Source organism: Dromaius novaehollandiae, chromosome 32 (assembly GCF_036370855.1).
Source record: "Dromaius novaehollandiae isolate bDroNov1 chromosome 32, bDroNov1.hap1, whole genome shotgun sequence".
Lineage (NCBI taxonomy): Eukaryota > Metazoa > Chordata > Aves > Casuariiformes > Dromaiidae > Dromaius > Dromaius novaehollandiae.
Window position 1 is genome coordinate 832,723 of NC_088131.1, and position 26,359 is coordinate 859,081.

General features: G+C 65.8%; 3 protein-coding genes across 3 annotated transcripts in view; 2 read left to right on the forward strand and 1 right to left on the reverse strand.

Annotated features, from left to right (window-relative positions):
• Positions 1-26,359, reverse strand: part of TRAPPC1 (trafficking protein particle complex subunit 1) — an 89,624-nt gene that overhangs the window by 58,928 nt on the left and 4,337 nt on the right. The gene's annotated exons all lie outside the window — the stretch shown is intronic.
• On the forward strand, positions 1,719-11,142 carry LOC112993610 (aurora kinase C-like). Its single transcript, XM_064501118.1, has 8 exons — positions 1,719-1,802; positions 2,194-2,320; positions 3,281-3,329; positions 3,936-4,127; positions 5,403-5,541; positions 7,390-7,538; positions 8,944-9,118; positions 10,271-11,142. The coding sequence occupies exons 1-8, from the start codon at positions 1,755-1,757 to the stop codon at positions 10,436-10,438; spliced, it is 1,047 nt and encodes a 348-aa protein (XP_064357188.1). The 5' UTR covers positions 1,719-1,754; the 3' UTR covers positions 10,439-11,142.
• On the forward strand, positions 11,527-25,824 carry VAMP2 (vesicle associated membrane protein 2). The gene is made up of 5 exons (XM_064501173.1): positions 11,527-11,604; positions 14,513-14,636; positions 15,686-15,844; positions 19,872-19,923; positions 20,694-25,824. Coding segments are annotated over exons 1-5 (354 nt in total). The 5' UTR covers positions 11,527-11,602; the 3' UTR covers positions 20,711-25,824.

Consider the following 26,359-nt stretch of genomic DNA (forward strand, 5'->3'; position numbering starts at 1 on the left):
GTGCAAGAGCCTGTGTGCAATGGAGCCTGGGCAGTGAGTGTGCAAGAGCGCGTGTGCAACGCAGCCTGGTGCCTGGGGAACGAGGCCCCTCGCACGACGGCGCCCCGCCGCCCCGATTGGCTGGCCGCGCCGCAATCCTGCCCCCCGATTGGCTGGCCGCTCCGCGATCCCGCCTCCCCATTGGCCGGCGGCCCCCGCCGGCCCCGCCCTTGTTTCTAGGCAGAGCGCGGAGGGCGCTGCCGCGAAATGGCCGCCGCCCACGTGACCCTCCCCCACCTCAGCCCGCCCCCTCTGCGCTCTGATTGGCTGCGGCGCTCTGATTGGCAGCCGCCGCCGCGGCCTTCTAAACCCCAACGGCAGCGGCGCCTCTGGCCCCGCCTCGCGGGCGCGACAGCCAATCAGCGCCGAGCTCCGCCCCGCTTCCGGCGCCGCCGCGCAGCCATTGAGCGGGCGCTCCGCGAGGGGAGGGGGCGGCGCGGCGGGAGCAGGGAGGGGGGGGGGGAGGGAGGAGGGAGCAGCGCTCCGCCCCGCCGCGCCGCGCCGCGCCGGCCAATGGGCGCGCGGCGCGCGGCGGGCGGCGGCCAATGGGAGCGCGGCGGGGCAGGTTTGAAGGGCGGCGGCGGCGGCGCGCGGCGGCAGAGCGCGGGCGGCGGGTGAGGCCCGGGGGGGCCCTGAGGGGCCGGGGGGCGCCTGGGGGGGTCTGGGGGCAATTAGGGGGGGTCTGGGGGGGCCCGGGGGGGCCGGGAGGGGGGTATTAGCGGCCGGGGGGGGTAGAAAGGGGGGCGGGGAGGGTGTCGGGGGGGTATTGAGGCCCCTGGGGGGCAATTGGGGGCTCTGAGGGCCCTGGGGGGGACGGGAGGGGGGTATTAGCGGCCGGGGGGGTAGAAAGGGGGGCGGGGAGGGTGTCAGGGGGGTATTGGGGCACCTGGGGGGGCAATTGGGGGGGTCTGAGGGCCCTGGGGGGGCCGGGAGGGGGGTATTAGCGGCCGGGGGGGTAGAAAGGGGGGCGGGGAGGGTGTCGGGGGGGTATTGAGGCCCCTGGGGGGCAATTGGGGGGGGCGGGGGCACTGGGGGGGCCGGGAGGGGGGTATTAGCTGCCGGGGGGGTAGAAAGGGGGGCGGGGGGGGTGTCAGGGGAGTATTGGGGCACCTGGGGGGGCAATTGGGGGGGTCTGAGGGCCCTGGGGGGGCTGGGAGGGGGGTATTAGAGACCGGGGGGGTAGAAAGGGGGGTGGGGATGGTGCCAGGGGGGTATTGGGGCAATTGGGGGGGGGTCCGGGGCAATTTGGGGGGGCTGGGGGCCCTGGGGGGGGGCTGGGAGGGGTGTATTAGTGGCCGGGGGGGTAGAAAGGGGGGCGGGGAGGGTGTCAGGGGGGTATTGGGGGGCAATTGGGGGGGCTGGGGCCCCGGGGGGGCCGGGAGGGGGGTATTAGAGGCCGGGGGGGGGTAGAAAGGGGGATGGGGAGGTGCCGGGGGGGGTATTGGGGCACCTGGGGGGCAATTGAGGGGGGGTCTGGGGCAATTGGGGGCTCTGAGGGCCCTGGGGGGGCCGGGAGGGGGGTATTAGCGGCCGGGGGGGTAGAAAGGGGGGCGGGGGGGGTGTCAGGGGAGTATTGGGGCACCTGGGGGGTAACTGGGGGTGTGTGGGGGGGCACTGGGGTATATTGGAGTGGTTTTGGGGGAGGGATTCTGGCACCAGTATAAACCAGTGCTCCCAGTTCCCCGGTGCCACTGGTGCCCCCCCCCCCCCCCAGCATGGCCTACAAGGAGAACGTGAACCCCAGCGTCTATGGCCTGGGCAAGGTGAGACACCCAAGGGGCACCCAAAAATGCCCCCCGGCCCCCCCCCCAGGGGCACCCAAACCCCCCTGGGGCACCCTGAACCCCCCCAGCCCCCCCAGGGGCACCCAACAACCCCCCAGGGGCACCCAAAATGCCCCCCAGGCACCCAAATACCCCCCAGGGGCACTGAGATACCCCCTCAGCCCCTCCTGGGGCACCCTGAACCCTCCCAGCCCCCCCCGGGGCACCCAAATACCCCCCCAGTGGCACCCTGAACCCCCCCGGGCCTGCCCAGGGGCACCCTGACCCCCCCGGGCCCTATCGGGGCACCCCAGGGTGCCCTTTGGGGGTGTCCCCGGTCCCCACAGCACCCCTGGGTGCCGTCTTGACCCCCCCCCTTTCCCCCCTCCAGTGTGGGGTGCTGCCCCCCCCGGGCCCCCAGCGGGTGCTGCGCAAGGACCCCCCCGGCCCGGGTGCCGCCCCCCCCTCGGACGCCCTGCTGCTGCCGAGAGCCGCCGCCAGGGCCTGCCCCCCCCCAGGTACCGGGGCCCCCGGACCCCTGGGCCCCCTGGGAGACGTCCCCGGACGCCTGGGCCCCTTGGGGGGGCACCTCGGGGTTCCCCCTGTGCTCCCTGAGGGTGTTTGGGGGGTCCCCAGATGCCCGGGCCCACTGGGGGGGCACCTTGGGGTCCTCCTGGGCTCCCTGAGGGTGTTTGGGGGGGGTCCCGGACGCCTGGGCCCCCTGGGAGACGTCCCCGGACGCCTGGGCCCCTTGGGGGGGACACCTTGGGGTTCCCCAGTGCTCCCTGAGGGTGTTTGGGGGGTCCCCGGACGCCTGGGCCCCCTGGGAGACGTCCCCGGACGCCTGGGCCCCCTGGGGGGGGGCACCTCGGTGTTCCCCAGTGCTCCCTGAGGGTGTTTGGGGGGTCCCCGGACGCCTGGGCCCACTGGGGGGGCACCTTGGGGTCCTCCTGGGCTCCCTGAGGGTGTTTGGGGGGGGTCCCCGGACGCCTGGGCCCCCTGGGAGACGTCCCCGGACGCCTGGGCCCCTTGGGGGGGGCACCTTGGGGTCCCCCGGCAGTCCCTGAGGGTGTTTGGGGGGGGTCCCGGACCCCTGGGTGCCCACTTGGGGGGTTGGGGGGACGCCTGGGCCCCCTGGGAGAGCTCCCCGGACGCCTGGGCCCCGTGCGGGGGTGTCCCCGGATGCCTGGGCCCCTGGGTGCCCCCTTGGGGGGTTGGGGGGACGCTTGGGTCCCACATGGGGGTGTCCCCGGACGCCTGGGCCCCCTGGGGTGGGACATTGGGGTCCCCCTGTTCTTCCTGAGGGTGTTTGGGGGGGGGGATCCCGGATGCCTGGGCCCCCTGGGTGCCCCCTTGGGGGGGTTAGGGGGGTCCCCGGATGCCTGGGTCCCCGGGGTGTCTCTGGGTGCCCCCGGGGGGGGGGGGACATCCCCGGGGGGGTCCTCTGGGTGCCCCCCACCCACCGCCTGCCTCCGCAGCCCTGCCGGGGCGGGTGCCCTTGGAGCCCAGCACCCAGCAGCACCCGCAGTGAGTCCTCGCGCCCGGGGGGCACATGGGGGGACACTGGTGAAACTGGTGTCACCCACGGGGGGGTCCTGGGGACGGCGGGTGGCCTCGGGCATCCCTGGGACGCCCCAGTGCCGCTTGGGTGCTGATGGGGACCCCAGTGACCCACTCGGTGGCACCGTGGTGGCCTTGGAGGGACCCTGGTGACACTGCAGTGGCCTTGGAGGGACCCTGGTGGCACCTTGGTGGCCTCGGTGACTCCCCGTGGGTGGCCCTGGGCGCCCTGCTGACGGCGATGGCCCTGAGAGGATCCTGGTGGCCCCCTTGGTGGCAGTGGGACATCCTGGGTGGCCCTGTGACCCTTGGGGACAGCGGGTGGCCCCAGCGACATTCCATGACCCTTGGGGACAGCGGGTGGCCCCAGCAACACACCAATGACCCTTGGGGACACCAGGAAGCCCCATGAGAAGGAACATCTCATCCAAATGAGATGTTGGGTCAACCCAACGCTCTTGGGTGAGGACACCATGACCAAGGAGGCGGCGGTGACACCGTTGGGCGTCAACGGGTGGCCTTGGCGGGTGGCGGCAGCCACCGCGGGGCGGTGACAGCAATCCGGGGTCACAGGCGGACCTTCTCCATCGAGGACTTTGAGGTGGGGCGGCCGCTGGGCAAGGGCAAGTTCGGCAACGTCTACCTGGCGCGCGAGCGGACCTCCCGCTTCATCGTGGCCCTCAAGGTGCTCTTCAAGTCGCAGATCGAGAAGGAGGGCGTCGAGCACCAGCTGCGGCGCGAGATCGAGATCCAGGCCCACCTGCGGTACGGGGACACGGGGGGACACCGTGGGGACACCGAGGGGACCCGGGGATGCGAGGGGACACCATGGGGACCCAGGGATGTGAGGGGACATGGAGGTGGGACGTGGGGACACCAGCTGCAGGAAGACACCAGCTGTGATGGGAGATGGAGATCCAGGTCCACCTGCGCTACGGGGACACGGGGGGGCACAAGGGGACACCGTGGGGACCAGGGGACGCAGGGGGACATTGTGGGGACCTGGGGAAGACATGGGGACCTGGGGACGTGGAGGTGGGACATGGGGACACCAGCTGCGGCGCGAGATCGAGATCCAGGCCCACCTGCGGTACGGGGACAGTGCAGGGATGCCATGGGGACACGAGGGGACACCATGGGAACCAGGGGACACCATGGGGACCTGGGCACGTGGGGGGACACCTTGGGGACCCAGGGACATGGGGACACCAGCTGCGGTGGGAGATGGAGGTCCGGGGACACGGGGGGATGCTGTGGGGATGCGGGGACACGAGGGGACACCGTGGGGACCTGGGGACACCAGCTGTGGTGTGAGGTGGAGATCCAGGCCCACCTGTGGTACGGGGACACAGGGGGACACCATGGGATGTGGGGGGACACCATGGGGACCAGGGGACGTGGAGGTGGGACATGGGGACACCAGCTGTGGTGGGACCAGGCCCACCTGTGGTGCGTGGACATGAGGGGATGTGGGGACGCAAGGGGACACCTTGGGGACCCGGGGACGTGGGGGGACACCATGGGGACCTAGGGACGTGAGGGGACGTGGAGGTGGGACGTGGGGACACCAGCTGTGGTGGGAGATGGAGATCCAGGCCCACCTCCAGTTTGGGGACACGGGGGGACACCACAGGGACATGGGGAGGACATGAGGGGACAACACAGCTTCTGGAGTCCCCTGGGTGCCTGGGGGGGTCCCAGTGAGTTCTGGGGCCCCCAGGTGCCCCTGGGTCACCTATGGAGGTGTCCTAGGAGGTCCCCAAGTGTCTGGGGGGTCCCTGGATGTCCTGGGGGGTCCCTGGGTGCCCTTTAGGGTGCCCTTAGGGTCCCCAGGTGCCCTTGGGGTGCCTGGGGGGGGGAATCTCAGTTTTGGGTGCCCCAAGGGTACCCGGGGGGGGTCTCCTAGGAGGCCCCAGGGTGCCAGGTGGGTCCCCGTGAGCTCTGGCTGCCCCAAGAGCCCCTGGTGGGGTGTCCTATGGGTGCTGGGGCGCCCGGGGGAGGTGCTTGGGGTGCCCCCCGTCACCCTGACCCCCCCCCCAGGCACCCCAACGTGCTGCGTCTCTACAACTACTTCCACGACCGCAAGCGGGTCTACCTCATCCTGGAGTACGCGCCGCGGGGCGAGCTCTACAAGGAGCTGCAGAAGTGCCGCCACTTCGACGAGCAGCGCAGCGCCACGGTGAGCCCGGCCCGGACGCCTGGGCCCCGGCCCGGACGCCTGGGCCCCCTCCCGACCTGGATATCTGGGTCTGCTTCTCTTATCTTGGTTGATGGAAGAGCTTGGAGGACCTCGGGGTGGCGTTGGGGGGGCTCCTTGGGGGCCGTTGGGGACCTTGGGGTGACAATCTTGACCCCAGGGTGGCATTGGGGACCTTGGGGTGACAGTGGGGACCCCAGGACAGTTTTGGGGTGCCCCTGGCCCCTCATTTCTCTCCTCCATAAGCTTCTGGAGAACCTGGTAGATGTGCTCCACCAAGGACACGAGACCTTGGGTGCCATTGGAGACCTTGGGGTGACACTGTTGACCCCAGGGTGCCATGGGGGGAACTTGGGATGACGCTGGGGACCCTGGGACAGTTTTGGGGTGCCCCTGACCCCCCCCATTTCTCTTCTCCATGAGCTTCTGGAGAACCTGGTAGATGTGCTCCACCAAGGACACGAGACCTTGGGTGCCATTGGGGACCTTGGGGTGACACTGTTGACCCCAGGGTGCCATGGGGGGACCTTGGGATGACACTGGGGACCCTGGGACAGTTTTGGGGTGCCCCTGACCCCCCCCATTTCTCTTCTCCATGAGCTTCTGGAGAACCTGGTAGATGTGCTGCACCAAGGACATGGGACCTTGGGTGCCATTGGGGACCTTGGGGTGACAGTGTTGACCCCAGCATGGTGTTGGGGACCTTAGGGTGACATGGGGGACCCTGGGACAGTTTTGGGGTGCCCCTGACCCCCCCCATTTCTCTTCTCCATGAGCTTCTGGAGAACCTGGTAGATGTGCTCCACCAAGGACACGAGACCTTGGGTGCCATTGGGGACCTTGGGGTGACACTGTTGACCCCAGGGTGCCATGGGGGGACCTTGGGATGACACTGGGGACCCTGGGACAGTTTTGGGGTGCCCCTGACCCCCCCCATTTCTCTTCTCCATGAGCTTCTGGAGAACCTGGTAGATGTGCTGCACCAAGGACATGGGACCTTGGGTGCCATTGGGGACCTTGGGGTGACAGTGTTGACCCCAGCATGGTGTTGGGGACCTTAGGGTGACATGGGGGACCCTGGGACAGTTTTGGGGTGCCCCTGACCCCCCCCATTTCTCTTCTCCATGAGCTTCTGGAGAACCTGGTAGATGTGCTCCACCAAGGACACGAGACCTTGGGTGCCATTGGGGACCTTGGGGTGACACTGTTGACCCCAGGGTGCCATGGGGGGACCTTGGGATGATGCTGGGGACCCCGGGACAGTTTTGGGGTGCCCCTGACCCCCCCCATTTCTCTTCTCCATGAGCTTCTGGAGAACCTGGTAGATGTGCTCCACCAAGGACACGAGACCTTGGGTGCCATTGGGGACCTTGGGGTGACAGTGTTGACCCCAGCATGGTGTTGGGGACCTTAGGGTGACATGGGGGACCCTGGGACAGTTTTGGGGTGCCCCTGGCCCCCCATTTCTCTTCTCTATGAGCTTCTGGAGAACCTGGTAGATGTGCTCCACCAAGGACACGAGACCTTGGGTGCCATTGGGGACCTTGGGGTGACAGTGTTGACCCCAGCATGGTGTTGGGGACCTTAGGGTGACATGGGGGACCCTGGGACAGTTTTGGGGTGCCCCTGGCCCCCCATTTCTCTTCTCTATGAGCTTCTGGAGAACCTGGTAGATGTGCTCCACCAAGGAGACAAGAGCCCAGGGTGCCATTGGGGACCTTGGGGTGACACTGTTGACCCCAGGGTGCCACGGGGGGACCTTGGGATGACGCCAGGGACCCCGGGACAGTTTTGGGGTGCCCCTGACCCCCCCGTTCCCCCCCCCCGCAGCTGATGGAGGAGCTGGCGGACGCGCTGCTCTACTGCCACGCCAAGAAGGTGATCCACCGCGACATCAAGCCCGAGAACCTGCTCATGGGCCTCAAGGGCGAGCTGAAGATCGCCGACTTCGGGTGGTCGGTGCACGCCCCCTCGCTCAGGTGGGGGCCGGGGGTGACGTCGGGGGGACGGGGGGACACCTCGGGGTGCTGGGGGTGACATCAGGGGGATGGGGGACACCTCGGGGTGCTGGGGGTGACCTCGGGGGTCCTCAGAGACCCCCAAGAGCCATGAGGGACCCCAAAAGGTGTCAGTGGGTCTCATGGGGCCTCAGGGGGGATCTCAGGAGTGACAAGGGGTCTTGGGGGGTGTCACGGGGTTGGGGACACCTCGGGGTGCTGGGGGTGACCTTGGGGGTCCTCAGAGACCCCCAAGAGCCATGAGGGACCCCAAAAGGTGTCGATGGGTCCCATGGGGGCTCAGAGGGGACCTGGGGATGACAGGGGGTCCTGGGGGGTGTCACGGGGTTGGGGACACCTCGGGGTGCTGGGGGTGACATCAGGGGGATGGGGGACACCTCAGGGTGCTGGGGGCGACCTCGGGGGTCCTCAGAGACCCCCAAGAGCGATGAGGGACCTCAAAAGGTGTCAATGGGTCTCATGGGGCCTCAGGGGGGACCTCAGGGGTGACAAGGGGTCCTGGGGGGTGTCACGGGGTTGGGGACACCCTGGGGTGGCAGGGGACCCTGGGGTGGCAGGGGGGGCTGAAGGTCCCTCCAAACCTGGTGGGACACCAAGATGGGGCCCCAAGAGAGGTTCCCGTCCCCCTGGGGGGGTCCCCAACCCCATAGGGGGGTCCCCAAATCTTGGGGGCACCCCCACCACCACAACAGCCCCCCCAAGGTGACCAAAGGTTCCTCCAAGCTTGGTGGGACACCAAGATGGGGCACCAAGAGAGGTTCCCGTCCCACTGGGGGGGTCCCTGTCCCCCTGGGGGGGTCCCCACGCCCATGGGGGGGTCCCCAGATCTTGGGGGTGCCCCCACCACCACCACAACCCCCCAAGGTGACCAAAGGTTCCTCCAAGCTTGGTGGGACACCAAGATGGGGCCACAAGAGAGGTCCCTGTCCCCCTAAGAGAGTCCCCATCCCCCTGGGGGGGTCCCCAGTGCCACAGGGGGTGTCCCCATCCCCATGGGGGGGTCTCCAAATCTTGGGGGCACCCCCACCACCATGATGGCCCCCCCAAGGTGACCAAAGGTTCCTCCAAGCTTGGTGGGACACCAAGATGGGGCCACAAGGGAGGTTCCCGTCCCCCTGGGGGGGTCCCTGTCCCCCTGGGGTGGTCCCCAACCCCACGGGTGGGGTCCCCATCCCCATGGGGGGGTCCCCAAATCTTGGGTGTGCCCCCACCACCACAGTGGCCCCACAGGGGTGACCAAAGGTTTGGCGGGACACCAAGATGGGGCACCAAGAGAGGTTCCCGTCCCCCTGGGGGGGTCCCCAACGCCACAGGGGGGGTCCCCACGCCCATGGGGGGGTCCCCAAATCTCGGGGGCGCCCCGCAGGCGGAAGACCATGTGCGGGACGCTGGACTACCTGCCGCCGGAGATGGTGGAGGGCCGGACGCACGACGAGAAGGTCGACCTGTGGTGCCTGGGGGTGCTCTGCTACGAGCTGCTCGCCGGGCACCCGCCCTTCGAGAGCGCCTCCCACGCCGACACCTACCGCCGCATCACCAAGGTGGGCGCCCCGGGGGGCCCAGGCGTCCGGGCACGGCCCTCCTCGGCCTTCCTGTGGGCCCAGGTGTCCGGGCACGGCAACCCCCAGCGGCCCAGGTGGCCGGACACGGCACCTCCTGACCCTCCCTGGTCATCTCACTGCGTCCGTGGGCCCAGGCGTCCGGGCACGGCCACCCCCCACGGGCCCAGGCGTCCGGGCACGGCACCCCCTGACCCTCCCCGGCCATCTTGCTGCCTCTGTGGGCCCAGGCGTCCGGGCCTGGCACCCCCCCCCGTTGTCCATCCTGCCGCTGCCATGGGCCCAGGCGTCCGGGCTTGGCACCCACTGACCCTCCTTGGCCCCCCCATGGGCCCAGGCGTCCGGGCACGGCCCCCTCGGCCTTCCTGTGGGCCCAGGCGTCCGGGCCTGGCACCCCCCGTTGTCCATCCTGCTGCTGCCGTGGGCCCAGGCATCCGGGGGGGCCCAGGCGTCCGGGCACCCTGGCTCTTCCCACAGTGCTGGGGGGGCCCAGGTGTCCGGGAACAGCACCCCTCTTGCACGGGGGCCCAGGCGTCCTGGTGACCCTGCTCTCCCTGCGGTGCCGGGGGGGGCCCAGGTGTCCGGGACTGACCCCCCCCCAATCCCCCACCACAGGGGGCCCAGGCGTCCGGGCACCCCCGCTCTCCCCACAGTGCTGGGGGTGCCCCAGGTGTCTGGAGGGGCCCAGGCATCCGGGACTGCCCCCCCCACCCGCTCAGGGGGCCCAGGTGTCCGGGTGCCCCTGCTTTCAGTGGGTGCCATAACTGGGAGGGCCCAGGCGTCCGGGAACGGCACCCCTCTGCCATGAGGGCCCAGGCGTCTGGGCGCCCCTGCTCTCCCCATGGTGCTGGGGGGGGCCCAGGCGTCCGGGAGCAACCCCCAGGGGGGCCCAGGTGTCCGGGAGCAGCACCCCTCTCCCACAGGGGCCCAGGCGTCCGGGACTGCCCCCGCTCTCCCTGCAGCACCCGGCAGGTGCCGCAACCAGGTGCCGCAACCGGGAGGGCCCAGGCGTCCGGGCGCCCCTGCTCTCCCCACCGTGCCGGCAGGGGCCCAGGCGTCCGGGTGGGCGGCGGCTGCGGGTGCTCCCGGACACCTGGGCCCCTGACACCCCCCCCCTTGTCCCCCCCCCCCCAGGTGGACCTGCACTTCCCCCCGGCGCTGCCCGACGGCGCCCGCGACCTCATCGGGCGCCTGCTGCGCCACAGCCCCGGGGAGCGGCTGCCGCTGCGCGGGGTGCTGCAGCACCCATGGGTGCGCGCCCACTCCCGCCGGGTGCTGCCCCCCGCCTACGCCCCCCCCTAGGGCCCCCGGGTGCTGCCCCCCACCCCGGGGTGCTGCCGACCCCCATTGCCAAAGGGTTGGGGGGGTCCTGGGTGCTGCCCCACCCCAACCCTGGGTGCTGCCCCCCCCACCTATGGGTGCTGCCACCCCCCCATTACCCGAGATTTGGGGGTCCTGGGTGCTGCCCCCCACCCCTGGGTGCTGCCACCCCCCGCCATTACCCGAGATTTGGGGGTCCTGGGTGCTGCCCCACATCTTTACCAAGGGTTGGGGGTCCTGGGTGCTGCCCCCCACCCCTGGGTGCTGCCCCCCCACCTATGGGTGCTGCCACCCCCAAATTACCCGAGATTTGGGGGTCCTGGGTGCTGCCCCCCCACCTATGGGTGCTGCCACCCCCCCATTGCCAAAGGGTTGGGGGGGTCCTGGGTACATGTTGCCCCCCACCCATGGGTGCTGCCGACCCCCATTACTCAAGGGTTGGGGGGGTCCTGGGTGCTGCCCCCCATCTTTACCCAAGGGTTGGGGGCTCTGGGTGCTGCCCCCCCCACCCATGGGTGCTGCCACCCCCCACTACTCAAGGGTTGGGGGGGTCCTGGGTGCTGCCCCCCACCTATGGGTGCTGCCTCCCTTCCCAAAACAGTGGGGTGCCCCCCAATCCCCCTCTTCTGGGGGGGCAGCACCCATGGGTGCCCCCCACCCCCCCCTCAATAAAGCTGGTGTTTTTACCCGTCTCGTCCCAGGCGCCGTGTTGGGGGAGGGGATGGGGGGGTGCTGCACCCATGGGTGCTGCTGGGTCCTGTAGGTGCCTGGGGCACCCTGTACTGCCCCATTGCACCCCGGGGTGCCCCCATATCCCCCCCATTGCACCCCGGGGTGCTCCCCTGCATCCCACAGACCCCGGTGCACCCCACATCCCCCCCTGCACCCCAGGGTGCCCCCACATCCCCCCCATTGCACCCCGGGGTGCCCCCCTGCACCCCACAACCCCCCATTGCACCCCTGGGTGCCCCCCAGATCCCCCCCCCGCATCCCGATGCACCCACGTCCCCCCCCCTCCACCGGCACCCCAAGGCCCGCCCCTGCCCCCCCCCCCCCCGCCCGGTGCCCGGATAAGCGAGCCGCCCCGGCCGCCATCTTCCCACGCCAGGTCCGCACCGCTTGCGCCGCCGCCGCTGCCGCCCCGATATGTGAGTGCCCCCCCCACCCCCCCCGCGCCCCCCCCGGGGGGTTATGCAAGCCCCCACCCGCCGTGCAATGCCCCCCGCGCTGCAAAGGGCCCGGTGCATGCGGCCCCCCCCGGCTCCGGTGTCCCTCCGCCCCCTAAAACACCCGCGGGCAAAACGGGTCTGTGCAATGCAGGGGGGGCTCGATGCAGATTGACAACCCCCGTGCAATGCTCCCCGTGTTGGAAAGGCCCGGGGGCAGGTGCTGGGCGCTGCCCCTGGGGCGACCTGCAGTCCCTGAGGTGTCACCGCGCAAACCGGGCCCGTGCAATACGGGGGGGGCTCGATGCAGGTTGACACCCCCCGTGCAATGCTCCCCGTGTTGGAAAGGGCCCGGGGCAGGTGCCAGGTGCTGCCCCTGGAATGCCCTAGACCCTCTGATATGCCCCTAGGCAAACCGGGCCCGTGCAATGCAGGGGGGGCTCGATGCAGGTTGACACCCCCTGTGCAATGCTCCCCGTGTTGGAAAGGGCCTGGGGCAGGTGCCAGGTGCTGCCCCTGGAATGCCCTAGACCCTCTGATATGCCCCTAGGCAAACCGGGCCCATGCAATGCGGGGGGGGCTCAATGCAGACCGGCACCACTCCTGCAATGCCCCCGCCTTTGCAACGGGCACCGGGAATGCGTCAGGTGCAGCCCCGGACCGACCTAGACCCTCTGATATGCCCCTAGGCAAACCGGGCCCGTGCAATGCAAGGAGGGGTTATTGCAGACTGGCACTCCCCGTGCAATTGTCCACTCATTGGAAAGGGCCCCGTGACGGTGCTGGGCGAGGTCCTGACACCCCCAAAACTCCCGCGGGCAAAGAGGGCCCATGCAATGCGAGGGGGGCTCGATGCAGATTGACACCCCCTGTGCAATGCTCCCCGTGTTGGAAAGGGCCCGGGGCAGGTGTCGGGCGCTGCCCCGGGGCGATCTGCAGTCCCTGAGATGTCTGCTGGCAAACCAGGCCCATGCAATGCGGGGGGGGCTCGATGCAGACCGGCACCACTCCTGCAATGCCCCCGCCTTTGCAACGGGCACCGATAACGCGTCAGGTGCGGCCCCGGACCGACCTAGACCCTCTGATATGCCTCTAGGCAAACCGGGCCCGTGCAATGCAAGGAGGGGTTATTGCAGACTGGCACCCCCCGTGCAATCTCCCTCTTTTTGGAAAGGGCCCTGTGATGGTGCTGGGCTAGGTCCTGACACCCCCAAAACTCCCGCGGGCAAAGAGGGCCTGTGCAATGCAGGGGGGGCTCGATGCAGATTGACAACCCCTGTGCAATGCTCCCCGTGTTGGAAAGGGCCCGGGGCAGGTGCCAGGTGCTGCCCCTGGGGTGACCTGCAGTCCCTGAGATGTCTGCGGGCAAACCGGGCCCGTGCAATGCAAGGGGGGGTCATTGCAGACTGGCACCCCCCGTGCAATCTCCCCCTCGTTGGAAAGGACCCTGTGACGGTGCTGGGCGAGGTTCTGACCCCCCAAAATGCCTGCAGGCAAACAGGACCTGTGCAATGCAGGGGGGGCTCAATGCAGATTGACACCCCCCGTGCAATGCTCCCCGTGTTGGAAAGGGCCCGGGGCAGGTGCCAGGTGCTGCCCCTGGGGCGATCTGCAGTCCCTGAGATGTCTGCGGGCAAACTGGGCCCGTGCAATGCAAAGGGGGGTTATTGCAGACTGGCACCCCCCGTGCAATCTCCCCCTCGTTGGAAAGGACCCTGTGACGGTGCTGGGCGAGGTTCTGACACCCCCAAAATACCCGCGGGCAAACCAGGCCCGTGCAATGTGGGGGGGGCTCGATGCAGAGCGGCACCCCTCCTGCAATGCCCCCCGTGTTGGAAAACACCCCATAGATGCCCTAGGCTCGGCCTCCCTCCCCCGGGCCAACATGGACCCCCCCCGGGAAAACTGGGCCCGTGCAATGCAACGAGCCCCCGGTGCAGATTGGCCACCCCTGTGCAATGCCCCCCGCGGTGCAACGGGCCCCGCGCAGGTGCCGGGGGAGCTCTACCGCCCCCCAAACACCGGCGGGAAAACTGGACCTGTTCAATGCCCGGGGTGGGGGTGGGGGGCTCGATGCAGCCTCACACCCCCCGTGCAATGCTCCCCGGGTTGGAGAGGGCCCGGTGCATGCGGCGGGTGAGGGTTCTGCACCCCCCCACCCCAAAAAACACCCCCCGGACAAACGGGGCCCGTGCAATGTGGGGCGGGCTCCATGCAGCCCGCCGCCCCCTGTGCAATGCGCCCCCCGTTGCAACGGAGGCCGGGAAGGCATCAGACGCGGCGCCGCTACCTGCCCGCTCGCCCCTCCCCCGCGCTCCCCCCCGCCCCGGACAAACCGGGCTCGTGCAATGCGGGGGGGGTTCGATGCAAGCCGCCCCCCCCCCGTGCAATGCGCCCCCCCTTGCAGCGGGACCAGGGCTGCCATATTGGAGCAGGGGGGCACTCCCCTCCCCCGGTTTCCCGGGGTGACGCCCCCCCCCGCTTCCGCCATCACCTTGATGGGGGGAGGGGCCACACCCGGGGTGGGGCCGAGATGGGGGGAGGGGAGAGGGGACAGCGGGGGGCACTTGGGGGGGGACACCCCCCCCCCCAAAATCCTGCCCGGGTGGAGGAGACACGAAGGTCGTTGGGCGGGGGGGGGAGGGGCTGGGGCCCAGGCGTCCGGGTGACTCGTGCCCCCCCCCCCCCAATAGGGCCCTGGGGTGCTGAGGGCACCTGGACGCCTGGGCTCCCCCTGGGGGAGGGGGGAGGGGGTCCCTGGACGCCTGGGCCCCTTGGGGTCTATTTGAAGCCTGTGGGGGGGGGCGGGGGGGAATGGGGGGGGCGGAGCCTGGTGGAGGGGGCGGGGCCTGCCGCACGCTGACCCCGCCCCCTCCCCTCCCCCCCCCAGGTCGGCCCCCGCCGCCCCCGCCGCGCCCCCCCCGGCCGCCGCCGAGGGCGGGGGCCCCCCCGCCCCTCCCCCCAACCTCACCAGCAACCGGCGGCTGCAGCAGACCCAGGCCCAAGTGGATGAGGTCAAAGGGGGCGGGGCTTCCGCTCGGGGGCGGGGCTAACGGGAGAGGGGGCGTGGCTAACGGGAGAGGGGGCGGGGCTGCCGGCGGGGGGGGGTGAAGGGGGGCTGCGCGGGGGGGCGGGGCCGCTGGAGGGGTGCTGAGTGGGGGCGGGGCTAATGTGGGGGCGGGGCTAATGTGGGGGCGGGGCTTGCGGTGACATTCCCACGTCGGTGTTTTGGCCCTGGGGGGGGGAGGGTCTTTCCCGGACGCCTGGGTCCCTGTTGGCCCCCCCCCCAGACATGTCCCCGGACTCCTGGGCCCCAATGACCCCCCCCCACACACACACCCCCCCCCGGACGCCTGGGTCCAGGTTGTCCCCGCCCCCTCCTGGCTGCCTGAGTCATTGTTGGTGCCCGGACGCCTGGGCCCCTTCTGACACCCCCTCCCCCCCCCCCCAAAACCCGGACTCCTGGGTCCCCTCTCACCCCCCCCCCCCACCAGGACGCCTGGGCCCCTTCTGACACCCCCACCCCCACCTGGACACCTGGGTCCCTGATGACCACCTCGGCCCGGACGCCTGAGTCCCTTTGAGGCCCCCCCCCCCCCCCCAAAACCGGACGCCTGGGTCCCTTCTGACCCCCCCCCCCAACCCGGACACCTGGGTCCTCTCCAAAACCCCCCACCCCGGACACCTGGGCCCCCTCTGACCCCACCCCAGCCACCCAGGTCCCTGCTGACCCCCCCCGCCGGATGCCTGGGTCCCCTCTGACCCCCCTGGCCACCTGGGTCCCCGCTGACCCCCCACCCCTGGATGCCTGGGCCCCCTCTGACCCTCCCCAGCTGCCCAGGTCCCTGCTGACCCCCCCCCCCGGATGCCTGGGTCCCCTCTGACCCCCCGACCGGACACCTGGGCCCCCTCTGAACCCCCTGGCCACCTGGGTCCCCTCTGACCCCCCCCGGACGCCTGGGTCCCCTCTGACCCCCCCCCCGGATGCCTGGGTCCCCTCTGACCCCCCCCCGGACGCCTGGGTCCCCTCTGACCCCCCCCGCCCGGACGCCTGGGCCCGCAGGTGGTGGACATCATGCGGGTGAACGTGGACAAGGTGCTGGAGCGGGACCAGAAGCTGTCGGAGCTGGACGACCGGGCCGACGCGCTCCAGGCCGGCGCCTCCCAGTTCGAGACCAGCGCCGCCAAGCTCAAGCGCAAGTACTGGTGGAAGAACCTCAAGGTACCGCCCAAAATCCGGCCCGGGACCCCCAAAATCCAGCCTGGGACCCCAAAATCCGGCCTGGGACCCCAAAATCCAGCCTGGGAACCCCAAAATCCATCTGGGAACCCCAAAATCTGGCCTGGGACCCCAAAATCCATCTGGGAACCCCAAAATCCAGCCTGGAACCCACAAAATCCAGCCTGGGACCCCCAAATCCAACCTGGAACTCACCAAAATCCAGCCTGGGATCCACAAAATCCAACCTGGGACCCCAAAATCCGGCCCAGGACCCCCAAATCCAGCCTGGAACCCACCAAAATCCAGCCTGGGACCCACAAAATCCAGCCTGGAACCACCAAAATCCAACCTGGAGCTGCCAAAATCCAGCCTGGAACTCCAAAATCCAGCCTGGGACCCCCAAAAATCCAGCCTGGGACCCCAAAATCTGGCCTGGGACCCCAAAATCCATCTGGGAACCCCAAAATTCCTCCCAGGACCCCCAAATCCAGCCTGGAACCCACCAAAATCCAGCCTGGGACCCACAAAATCCAGCCTGGGAACCCCAAAATCCAGCCTGGAACCCCAAAATCTGGCCTGGGACCCCAAAATCCAGCCTGGAACTGCCAAAATCCGCCCCGGGACCACCCAAATCCAGCCTGGAACCCCAAAATCCATCTGGGAACCCCAAAATCCGGCCCAGGACCCCCAAATCCAGCCTGGAACCCACCAAAATCCAGCCTGGGACCCACAAAATCCAGGCTGGAACCACCAAAATCCAACCTGGAGCTGCCAAAATCCAGCCCGGAACCCCAAAATCCAGCCTGGGACCCCCAAAATCCGGCCTGGGACCCCAAAATCTGGCCTGGGACCCCAAAATCCATCTGGGAACCCCAAAATTCCTCCCAGGACCCCCAAATCCAGCCTGGGGCCCACCAAAATCCAGCCTGGGACCCACAAAATCCAGCCTGGAACCACCAAAATCCAACCTGCAGCTGCCAAAATCCAGCCTGGAACCCCAAAATCCGGCCTGGAACCCCAAAATCTGGCCTGGAACCTCAAAATCCATCTGGGAACCCCAAAATCCAGCCTGGGACCACCCAAATCCAACCTGGAACCCCCCCAAATCCAGCCTGGGACCCCAAAATCCAGCCTGGAACTGCCAAAATCCTCCCCAGGACCACCCAAATCCAGCCTGGAACCCCAAAATCCATCTGGGAACCCCAAAATTCCACCCAGGACCCCCAAATCCAGCCTGTAACCCACCAAAATCCAGCCTGGGACCCCCAAAATCCAGCCTGGGACCCCAAAATCCAGCCTGGAACTGCCAAAATCCGCCCCGGGACCACCCAAATCCAGCCTGGAACCCCAAAATCCATCTGGGAACCCCCAATTCCACCCAGGACCCCCAAATCCAACCTGGAACCCACCAAAATCCAGCCTGGGACCCACAAAATCCAGGCTGGAACCACCAAAATCCAACCTGGAGCTGCCAAAATCCAGCCCGGAACCCCAAAATCCAGCCTGGGACCCCCAAAATCCGGCCTGGGACCCCAAAATCTGGCCTGGGACCCCAAAATCCATCTGGGAACCCCAAAATTCCTCCCAGGACCCCCAAATCCAGCCTGGAACCCACCAAAATCCAGCCTGGGACCCCAAAATCTGGCCTGGGACCCCAAAATCCATCTGGGAACCCCCAATTCCACCCAGGACCCCCAAATCCAACCTGGAACCCACCAAAATCCGGCCTGGGACCCCCAAAATCCAGCCTGGGACCCCAAAATCTGGCCTGGAACCCCAAAATCCATCTGGGAACCCCAAAATCCAGCCTGGGACCACCCAAACCCTAACCTGGAACCCCCCCAAATCCAGCTCTGAACCCCAAAATCCAGCCTGGAACCCACCAAATTTGGCCCAGAACCCCCCAGATCCAGCCTGGGACCCCAAAATCCATCCCAGAATCCCAAATCCAGCCTGGAACCATCTAAATCCAGCCTGGAACCACCCAAATCCACCTCAGAATCCCCCCAAATCCAGTTCTGAACCCCCGAATCCATCCTGAACCCCCAAATCTACCTCAGACCCTCCAAAAATCCACCCTGGAACAACCTAAATCCGGCCTGGAACCACCCAAATCCAGCCTGGAACCCCAAAATCCAGCCTGGGACCCCCAAATCCACCTCAGAACTCCCCAAATCCAGACCCTGTGCCCCAAAATCCAGCCTGGAACCCACCAAATCCAGCCTGGAACCCCAAAATCCAACCTGGAACAACCCAAATCCAGCCTGGAACCCCCAAATCCACCTCAGAACCCCTGAAATTCAGATCTGAACCCCCAAATCCAGCCTGGAACCCCCAAATCCAGCCCGGAACCCCCCAAATTGAGCCAGGAACCCCAAAATCCAGTCCAGATACCCCCAAATCCAACCTGGAATCTCCAAATCCAGCCCAGAAACCACTAAATCCACCTCGGAACCCCTGAAATCCAACCTGGAACCCCCAAATCCAGCCCAGAACCCCCCAGTCCAGACTGGAACTCCCCAATCCAGCCCCTGGGCCCCCCAAATCCAACCTGAACCCCCAATATCCAGCTGGGAACCCTCTAATCCGGCCTGGAACCCACCAAATCCAACTCAGACCCCCCCCGAAATCTGGCCTGGGACCCCAAATCCAGCCTGGAACCCCCAAATCCAGCACAACCCCCCCCCCCCAAATCCACATCGGTTCCCCAAAAATCTACATCAGCACCCAGAAATACATTCCCAGCACCCCAAAACCCACCCTGGCACCCCAAAGCCCCCCGCAAAGCCCCAGAATTACCCTGGGGGGGGGCAAAAATCCCCTAAATGGCCCCCAAAACTGCCTGGGGGACCCCGAAATCCCCCCGATGGACCCCAAAACCACCTGGGAACCCCAGAATCCCCCCGACAGACCCCAAACCACCCTGGGGACCCCAAATTGCCCCTAATGGGCCCCCAAACTGCTCTGGGGACCCCAAAATTGTCCCCAAACTCACCGGGGACCCCAAAATCCCCGTAAAGGACCCCAAAACCACTCTGGGGACCCCAAAATCCCCCCAATGGGCCCCAAAACTACGCTGGAGGATCCCAAAATCCCCCCAATGGGCCCCCAAACCACCCTGGGGACCCCAAAATCCCCATAAAGGACCCCAAAACTGCCCCTGGGACCCCAAAATTGCCCCCAGACTGCCCCAGGGACCCCAAAATCCCCCTAATGGGCCCCAAAACCACCCTGGGGACCCCAAAATCCCCCAAATGAGCCCCAAAACTGCCCCTGGGACCCCCAAATTGCCCCCAAACTCCCTGGGGACCCCAAAATCCCCATAAAGGACCCCAAAACTGCCTGGGAATCCCCAAATCCCCCCAATGGGCCCCAAAACTACGCTGGAGGACTCCAAAACCCCCCGATGGGCCCCAAAACCACCCTGGGGACCCCAAAATCCCCATAAAGGACCCCAAAACTGCCCCGAGGACCCCCAAATTGCCCCCAAACTGCCCCAGGGACCCCAAAATCCCCCCAATTGGCCCCCAAAACCACCCTGGGGACCCCAAAATCCCCCAAATGAGCCCCAAAACTGCCCCTGGGACCCCCAAATTGCCCCCAAACTCCCTGGGGACCCCAAAATCCCCGAAAAGGACCCCAAAACCCCTCTGGGGACCCCAAAATCCCCCCAATGGGCCCCAAAACCACCCTGGGGACCCCAAAATCCCCATAAAGGACCCCAAAACTGCCCTGGGGACCCCCAAATTGCCCCCAGACTGCCCCAGGGACCCCAAAATCCCCCCAATTGGCCCCCAAACCTGCCCTGGGCCCCCTGTTGTTGAGAGAGATCTATACGTATATCTATTACCAGCCCCCGGGCCCCCCCCCCCCCCAAATGCCCGACCCCAACCCCCCGGGGTGACCCCTGACCCCCCCCCGGGTGACCCCTGCCCCCCCCGGGGTGACCCCTAACCCCCCCCGGGTGACCCCTGACCCCCGGGGTGACCCCTGCCCCCCCCGCTGACCCCTGCCCCCCCCCCCGCAGATGATGATCATCCTGGGGGTGATATGCGCCATCGTCCTCATCATCATCATCGGTGAGTGCCCGCATGCAAATGAGGGGGCGGGGCATGCAAATGAGGGGGCGGGGCATGCAAACGAAGGGGCGGGGTGTTCCTGGGGGGCGGGCATGCAAATGAGGCCTGAGGTGCTCCAATGAGAGGCCGGCATGCAAATGAAGGGAGGGGGGTGTTGGGAGGGGCAGGCATGCAAATGAAGGGTGCGGTGCTCCAATGAGAGGTAGGCATGCAAATGAAGGGGCGGGGCGTTCCGAGGAGGGGCGGGCATGCAAATGAGGCATGAGGTGCTCCAATGAGGGCTGGGCATGCAAATGAAGGGGCGGGGTGTGCAACCGGCACGGGGGTGCAGTGCAGCGGGTGGGGGCCATGCAGATGAGGGGGTGGGGCATGCAAATGAGGGGGGCTGGGCATGCAAATGAGGGGCGAGGCATTCCAGTAAGGGGTGAGGCATGCAAATGAGGGGGCGGGCATGTAAACGAGGGGGCGGGGTATGCAAATGAGGGGTGGCAAGTATGCAACCGAGGGGTGGGGCATGCAAATAAGGGGCGGGGGATGCTGCAGAGGGGCGCCACATGCAAATGAGGGGTGGGGCATGCAAATGAGGGGCGTGGTGATGGGGAGGGGCTTCAGTTGGCCACGCCCCCCACCATATATGGTGCAGCTCTGCCTGAATTGGGGGGGGGGGGCGGGGTGGGATCTGCTTTGGGGGGGCGTGGCCTCCCCTCGGGAGGGGGCGTGGCCTGCAGAGGCCCCGCCCCCTCCACTGACCCCGCCCCCTCTCTCCCCAGTGTACTTCAGCACCTAACGGGGGCTGCAGAGCCGAGCGCCCCCCCCCCCCCGCCGCTGTCACCCATGGGACCCCCCCCCGCCGTGTCCCCCTCACCCCCAGGGGCCCCCCCAGCACCCAGGGTGCCCCCAGGACCCGTGGAGCCCCCCCAGCACCCATCGCTGCCCCCCAGCACCCAAGGGTGCCCCCCAGCCCCACAGTGCCCCCCAGCACCCATCGCTGCCCCCCAGCACCCAAGGGTGCCCCCAGGACCCGCGGTGCCCCCCAGCACCCATCGCTGCCCCCCAGCACCCAAGGGTGCCCCCAGGACCCGTGGTGCCCCCCAGCACCCATCGCTGCCCCTCAGCACCCAAGGGTGCCCCCCCCCAGCCCCACGGTGCCCCCCAGCACCCATTGCTGCCCCCCAGCACCCATGCAGCACCTATATCCCCCCCCCCCGCACCCCTGGGTGCCCCCCTCCCTGGCCGTCGTGCGTGTGTGGCTGTGCCTGGCTGTAAATACCCCCCCCCCCCAATTTTGTGGGTTCGGCGATTTATCCCCGGGGTTTTGGGGTGCCCCCCCCCGGGCCCCCCCCCCAGAACGGCCCCCCCACCTGCACCCCCAAAAAAGCCGCCCTGCACCCCAAAAATGGCCCCGCTGCAGCTCCCCCACCTCGAAATGGCACCCTGCACCCCAAAATCCCACCCTGCACCCCCATATCCTGCTCTGCACCCCCGAATGACACCCTGCACCCCAAAATGGCACCCTGCACCCCAAAGAGCCCCATTGCACCCCAAAATCCCAGCTGCACCCCAATATCCCACCCTGCACCCCAAAATCCCACCCTGCACCCCGAAATCCAGCCCTGTACCCTAAAAGGACACCCTGCACCCCAATATCCCACCTTGCACCCCGAAAGGGCACCCTGCACCCCAAAATCTCACCCTGCACCTCGAAAATACCAGCCTGCACCCTGAAATCCCACCCCGCACCCCCAAATCGCCTCCCTGCACCCCAGAATACGAAACTGCACCCCCAAATCCCGACCTGCACCCCAAAATACCCCTTCCGGACCCCCATGTTCCCCAAATCCCCCCCTGCACCCCCAAATGCCCCAAAGAGCCCTGCTGCACCCCAAAATCCACCCTCTGCACCCCAATATCCCTCCCGAACCCCCAATTGTGCTCCCGGCACCCCAAAATCCTTCTCGGCACCCCAATATCTCCCCTCAACCCCCAAACATCCTAATTGCACCCCAAAAATCCCAGCTGAACCCCCAGATATCGCCACTGCACCCCAAAAATCCCTCCTGCACCCCAAGAGCCTTCCCTGCACCCCCAAATAGCCCCATTGCACCCCAAAATCCCTCCTGCACCCCAAAAATCCCCTTGCACCCCCAAATAGCCCCATTGCAACCCCAAATCCTTCCCTGCACCCCAAAATATCCCTCCTGCACCCCCAAATATCCTAATTGCATCCTCAAAATCCCCCTGCACCCCAATATCCCTCCTGCACCCCCAAAATCCTTCCCTGCTCCCCAAAATCCCTGCTGCACCCCCAAAAATCGCAGCTGCACCCCAAAATCCCTCCCGTAGCCCCAAATATCCCTCCAGCACCCCAATATCCTCCCCTGCACCCCAAATATCCCCATTGCACCCCAAAATCCCTCCTGCACCCCCAAAATATCCCCTTTGCACCCCAAAAATCCCCCTGCAGCCCCAGCCGCCACTGCCACCCCCCCCGGGTCATTTTTGGGGTCCCCCCCCCGGGTTTTGGAGCCTTTTGGGGTTCCCACCCCCGAGCTGAGCACAAGGGGGGGTCCCCCAAATTGGGGGGGGTCCCCCAAAACAGGGGGGGGCCCCCAAAAGCGGGGTTTCTCCCCCAAAACCGGGTCCCCAAAAGGAGCCATCCCCCCCCCATTTTTGGCCCCCCCCCGGATTTAACCCTGGCACCCCCAAATTTTGGGGGGGGTCCCCAAAATCCTCAAACCCCCCATTGCATTCCAGGGGCCCCCCCAAACCCCCCATTTTGGGGGAAAACACCCCAATTTCGCCCCCCGAGACATTCCAGCCCCCCCTTTTTTTTTGGGGTGCCCCCCCGGGGGGGGGCAGCACAGGAGAGGGGCCCCTGGGGGGGGACCCCCAAATTGGGGAGGAATCAGGAAAATAAGGGGGGACCCCTAGATTTTTTGGGGGGGGTTGAAGATTTTGGGGGGAACCCTCATTTTGGGGGAAAATCGCAGGATTTTGGGGAACCCCAAGATTCAGGAAGTCGATTTTGGGGGGACCCCGATATTTTGGGGGGGGGCCCCAAATGGGGGGGGCAGAAGTATCTGGAGGAGGCAGAAATTTGGGGGGGCTCCCAAAAAAGTGGGGGGGGACCCCAAAATTTGGGTCCAAAAACCCCAAATTTGGGATTTAGGGGGGTTGGGGGGGGCACGCCAAATTGGGGGGAGAAGCTGCAATTTGAGGGAAAACCCTGAAATTCTGGGCGAAGCCCCCCCAAAAAGGGGCCCCCCGAAATATGAAGGAACCCGAAATCCCCCCAATTTGAGGTGCCCCCCCCAAGAACAAAAAATGGGGGGAAAAAAAAAGGCAGAAATTTGGGGAGGAAAACCTGATATTTGGGCAAAACTCCTAAATTTTGGGGGTGAGGGGGTCCAAATGCTGGGGGGGACCCCAAAAATGAGGTGCCCCCACCTAAAAAATGGGGGATTGATTAAAAAATGGGGGGAAATTTGGTAAAAATGGGGGAAATCTGGTAAAAGCGGGGGAAAATCTGGTAAAAACGGAGGAATTTGGGAAAATTGGGGGGCCCCGAAATAGATTTTTTTTTGGACGAGGCATTGAAAGGTTTTTGGGGGGGGGACCCCAAATTTGGGGGGTTTATGGGGGATTCCCTTAAGGGGGGGGGTCTCCAAAGTGAGGGGGGCCCCCAAAAGGAGGGGGAACCCCATAAACGAGAGGAATCACCCCAAAAAGAGGGGGGACCCCAATTTCTCTGGGGGGTGCCCCAAAACCGAGGGGAATCACCCCAAAAGAGGGGGGGCCCAAAAAGAGGAGGAATCCCCAAAAGGGTGTTTCCCCCCCCCAGAAAAAAGAGGTAGGGAGCCCCAAAAATGTGGGGAATCACCCCAAAAATGGGGGGGATGCCAAAAAGAGAGGGGGGAGTCCCAAAAAGAGGGGAATTGGCCCTAAAATGGAGGGACCGCCCAAAAAGAGGGGGGACGCCCCCAAAAAGGGTTATTTCCCCCCCAAAAAAAGAGGTAGGGAGCCCCAAAAAGAGGGGAATCAGCCCCAAAAGGAGAGGGAACTCCCAAAAAAGGGTGATTTTCCCCCGAAACGAGGTAGAGCGATGCTGAAAAAGAGGGGAATCACCCCAAAAAGAGGGGAATCAGCCCCAAAAGAAGGGAAGACCTCAAAATGAGGGAAATCACCCCAAAATGAGGGGGGACCCCCAAAAAAGGGTGATTTTCCCCCAAAATGAGGAGGGACCCCCCAAAATGGGTGATTTTGCCCCGAAACGAGGTAGAGAGATGCTGAGAAAGAGGGAAATCACCCCAAAATGAGGGGAATCACCCCCAAATGAGGAGGGATCCCCAAAAAGGGTGATTTTTGCCCCGAAACGAGGTAGAGAGACGCTGAAAAAGAGGGAAATCATCCCAAAAGGAGGGGAGAACCCCCCAAAAGAGGGAAATCACCCCAAAATGAGGGGAATCACCCCAAAAGGAGCCCCCTCCAAAAAAGGGTGATTTCACCCCAAAATGAGGGGGACCCCCAAAAATGGGTGATTTTGCCCCAAAACGAGGTAGAGAGATGCTGAGAAAGAGGGAAATCACCCCAAAATGAGGGAAATCACCCCAAAATGTGGGGGACCCCCCAGAAAAGGGTGATTTTGCCCCAAAATGAGGGGGGACCCCCCAAAATGGGTGATTTTTTCCCCGAAACGAGGTAGAGAGACACTGAAAAAGAGGGGAATCACCCCAAAATGAGGGAAATCATCCCAAAAGGAAGGGAAGACCCTAAAATGAGGGAAATCACCCCAAAATGAGGCAGACCCCAGAAAAGGGTGATTTTGCCCCAAGATGAGGTAGAGAGATGCTGAAAAAGAGGGAAATCACCCCAAAATGAGGGGGGACCCCCCAAAAAAGGGTGATTTCACCCGAAAACGAGCTAGAGAGGCACCAAAAAAGAGGAGAATCACCCCAAAATGAGGGGGGGACCCCAAAAAGGGTGATTTTGCCCCAAAACGAGGTAGAGAGACGCTGAAAAAGAGGGAAATCACCCCAAAATGAGGGGAATCACCCCAAAATGCGGAGGACCCCAGAAAAAGGTGATTTCACCCCAAGACGAGGTAGAGAGACGCCGAAAAAGAGGGAAATCACCCCAAAATGAGGGAAATCAACCCAAAATGAGGGGGAACCCCCAAAAAAGGGTGATTTCACCCAAAAACGAGCTAGAGAGGCACCAAAAAAGAGGAGAATCACCCCAAAATGAGGGGGGGACCCCAAAAAAAGGGTGATTTCACCCCAAAACGAGGTAGAGAGACGCTGAAAAAGGAGAATCACCCCAAAATGAGGGGGGGACCCCAAAAAAGGGTGATTTCACCCCAAAACGAGGTAGAGAGACGCTGAAAAAGAGGGAAATCACCCCAAAATGAGGGGGGAGATCCCCAAAAAGAGGGAAATCACCCCAAAATGAAGGGGACCCCCCCAAATTTCCCCCTTTTTGGGGGGGGTCAGTTTTGGGGGGCCCCTGCCTGGAGCCGTGTGTGTGCGTGTGCCTGTTTCGGGGGGACACCGGAAAACCCCCATTTCCCCCCTTTTTTCCCCCAAAATTCCCAGCCGGAGTGGACCGAGACCCCCCTGGGGGGGGGGGGGGCGAAGACGTCGCTGGAGCCAAAACTGGGGGGTTTCACCCCCAAAAACGCCGCATTTTGGGGAGCTTTTTTGGGGGCCCCCCTTATCAAAAATGTTACTTTTGGGGGGCAGATTTTGGGGCGGAGTCCCCAAAACTGGGGGGTTTCGCGGGGGCTCCCCCCCCTCACCCTGGGGGGGGGGGGTTGGGGGGGTCCCCAAATTTGGGGGGGCCCCCGGGGGGGCCCCGAGTCCTGGTGTGAAACGTGTAGAATAAAAAAACCGCCGTGTCCCGTGAGCCGGCCGGACCCGAAACGGGTGGAAACGGCCCCAAAACGGGGCCCAGGGCGGAGGGGGGGGGATGGGGAGACCCAAAATCGGGGGAAACGGCCCCAAAACGGGGCCCTGGGCAGAAATGGGGAGGAATCGCCCCAAAAATTGGGAGGGGGAGTGGGGAAAATGGGGAGACCCAAAACCGGGGGAATTGGCCCCAAAATGGGGAGGGGAGGTGGGAAAATGGGGAGACCCAAAAGTGGGGGAAACAGCCCCAAAATGGGAAGGGGACATGGGAAAATTGGGAGAGCCAAAACATGAGGAAATGGCCCCAAAATGGGGAGGGGGGTGGGGGGAAATGGGGAGACCCCAAATTGGGGGAAATGGCCCCAAAATGGGGAGGGGACATAGGAAAATGGGGAGACCCAAAAGTTGGGGAAATGGCCCCAAAATGGAGAGGGGGGGATGGGGAAAATGGGGTGACCCAAAATGGGGGGAAATGGCCCCAAAATGGGGAGGGGATTGGGAAAATGAGGAGACCCAAAATGGGGGGAAATGGC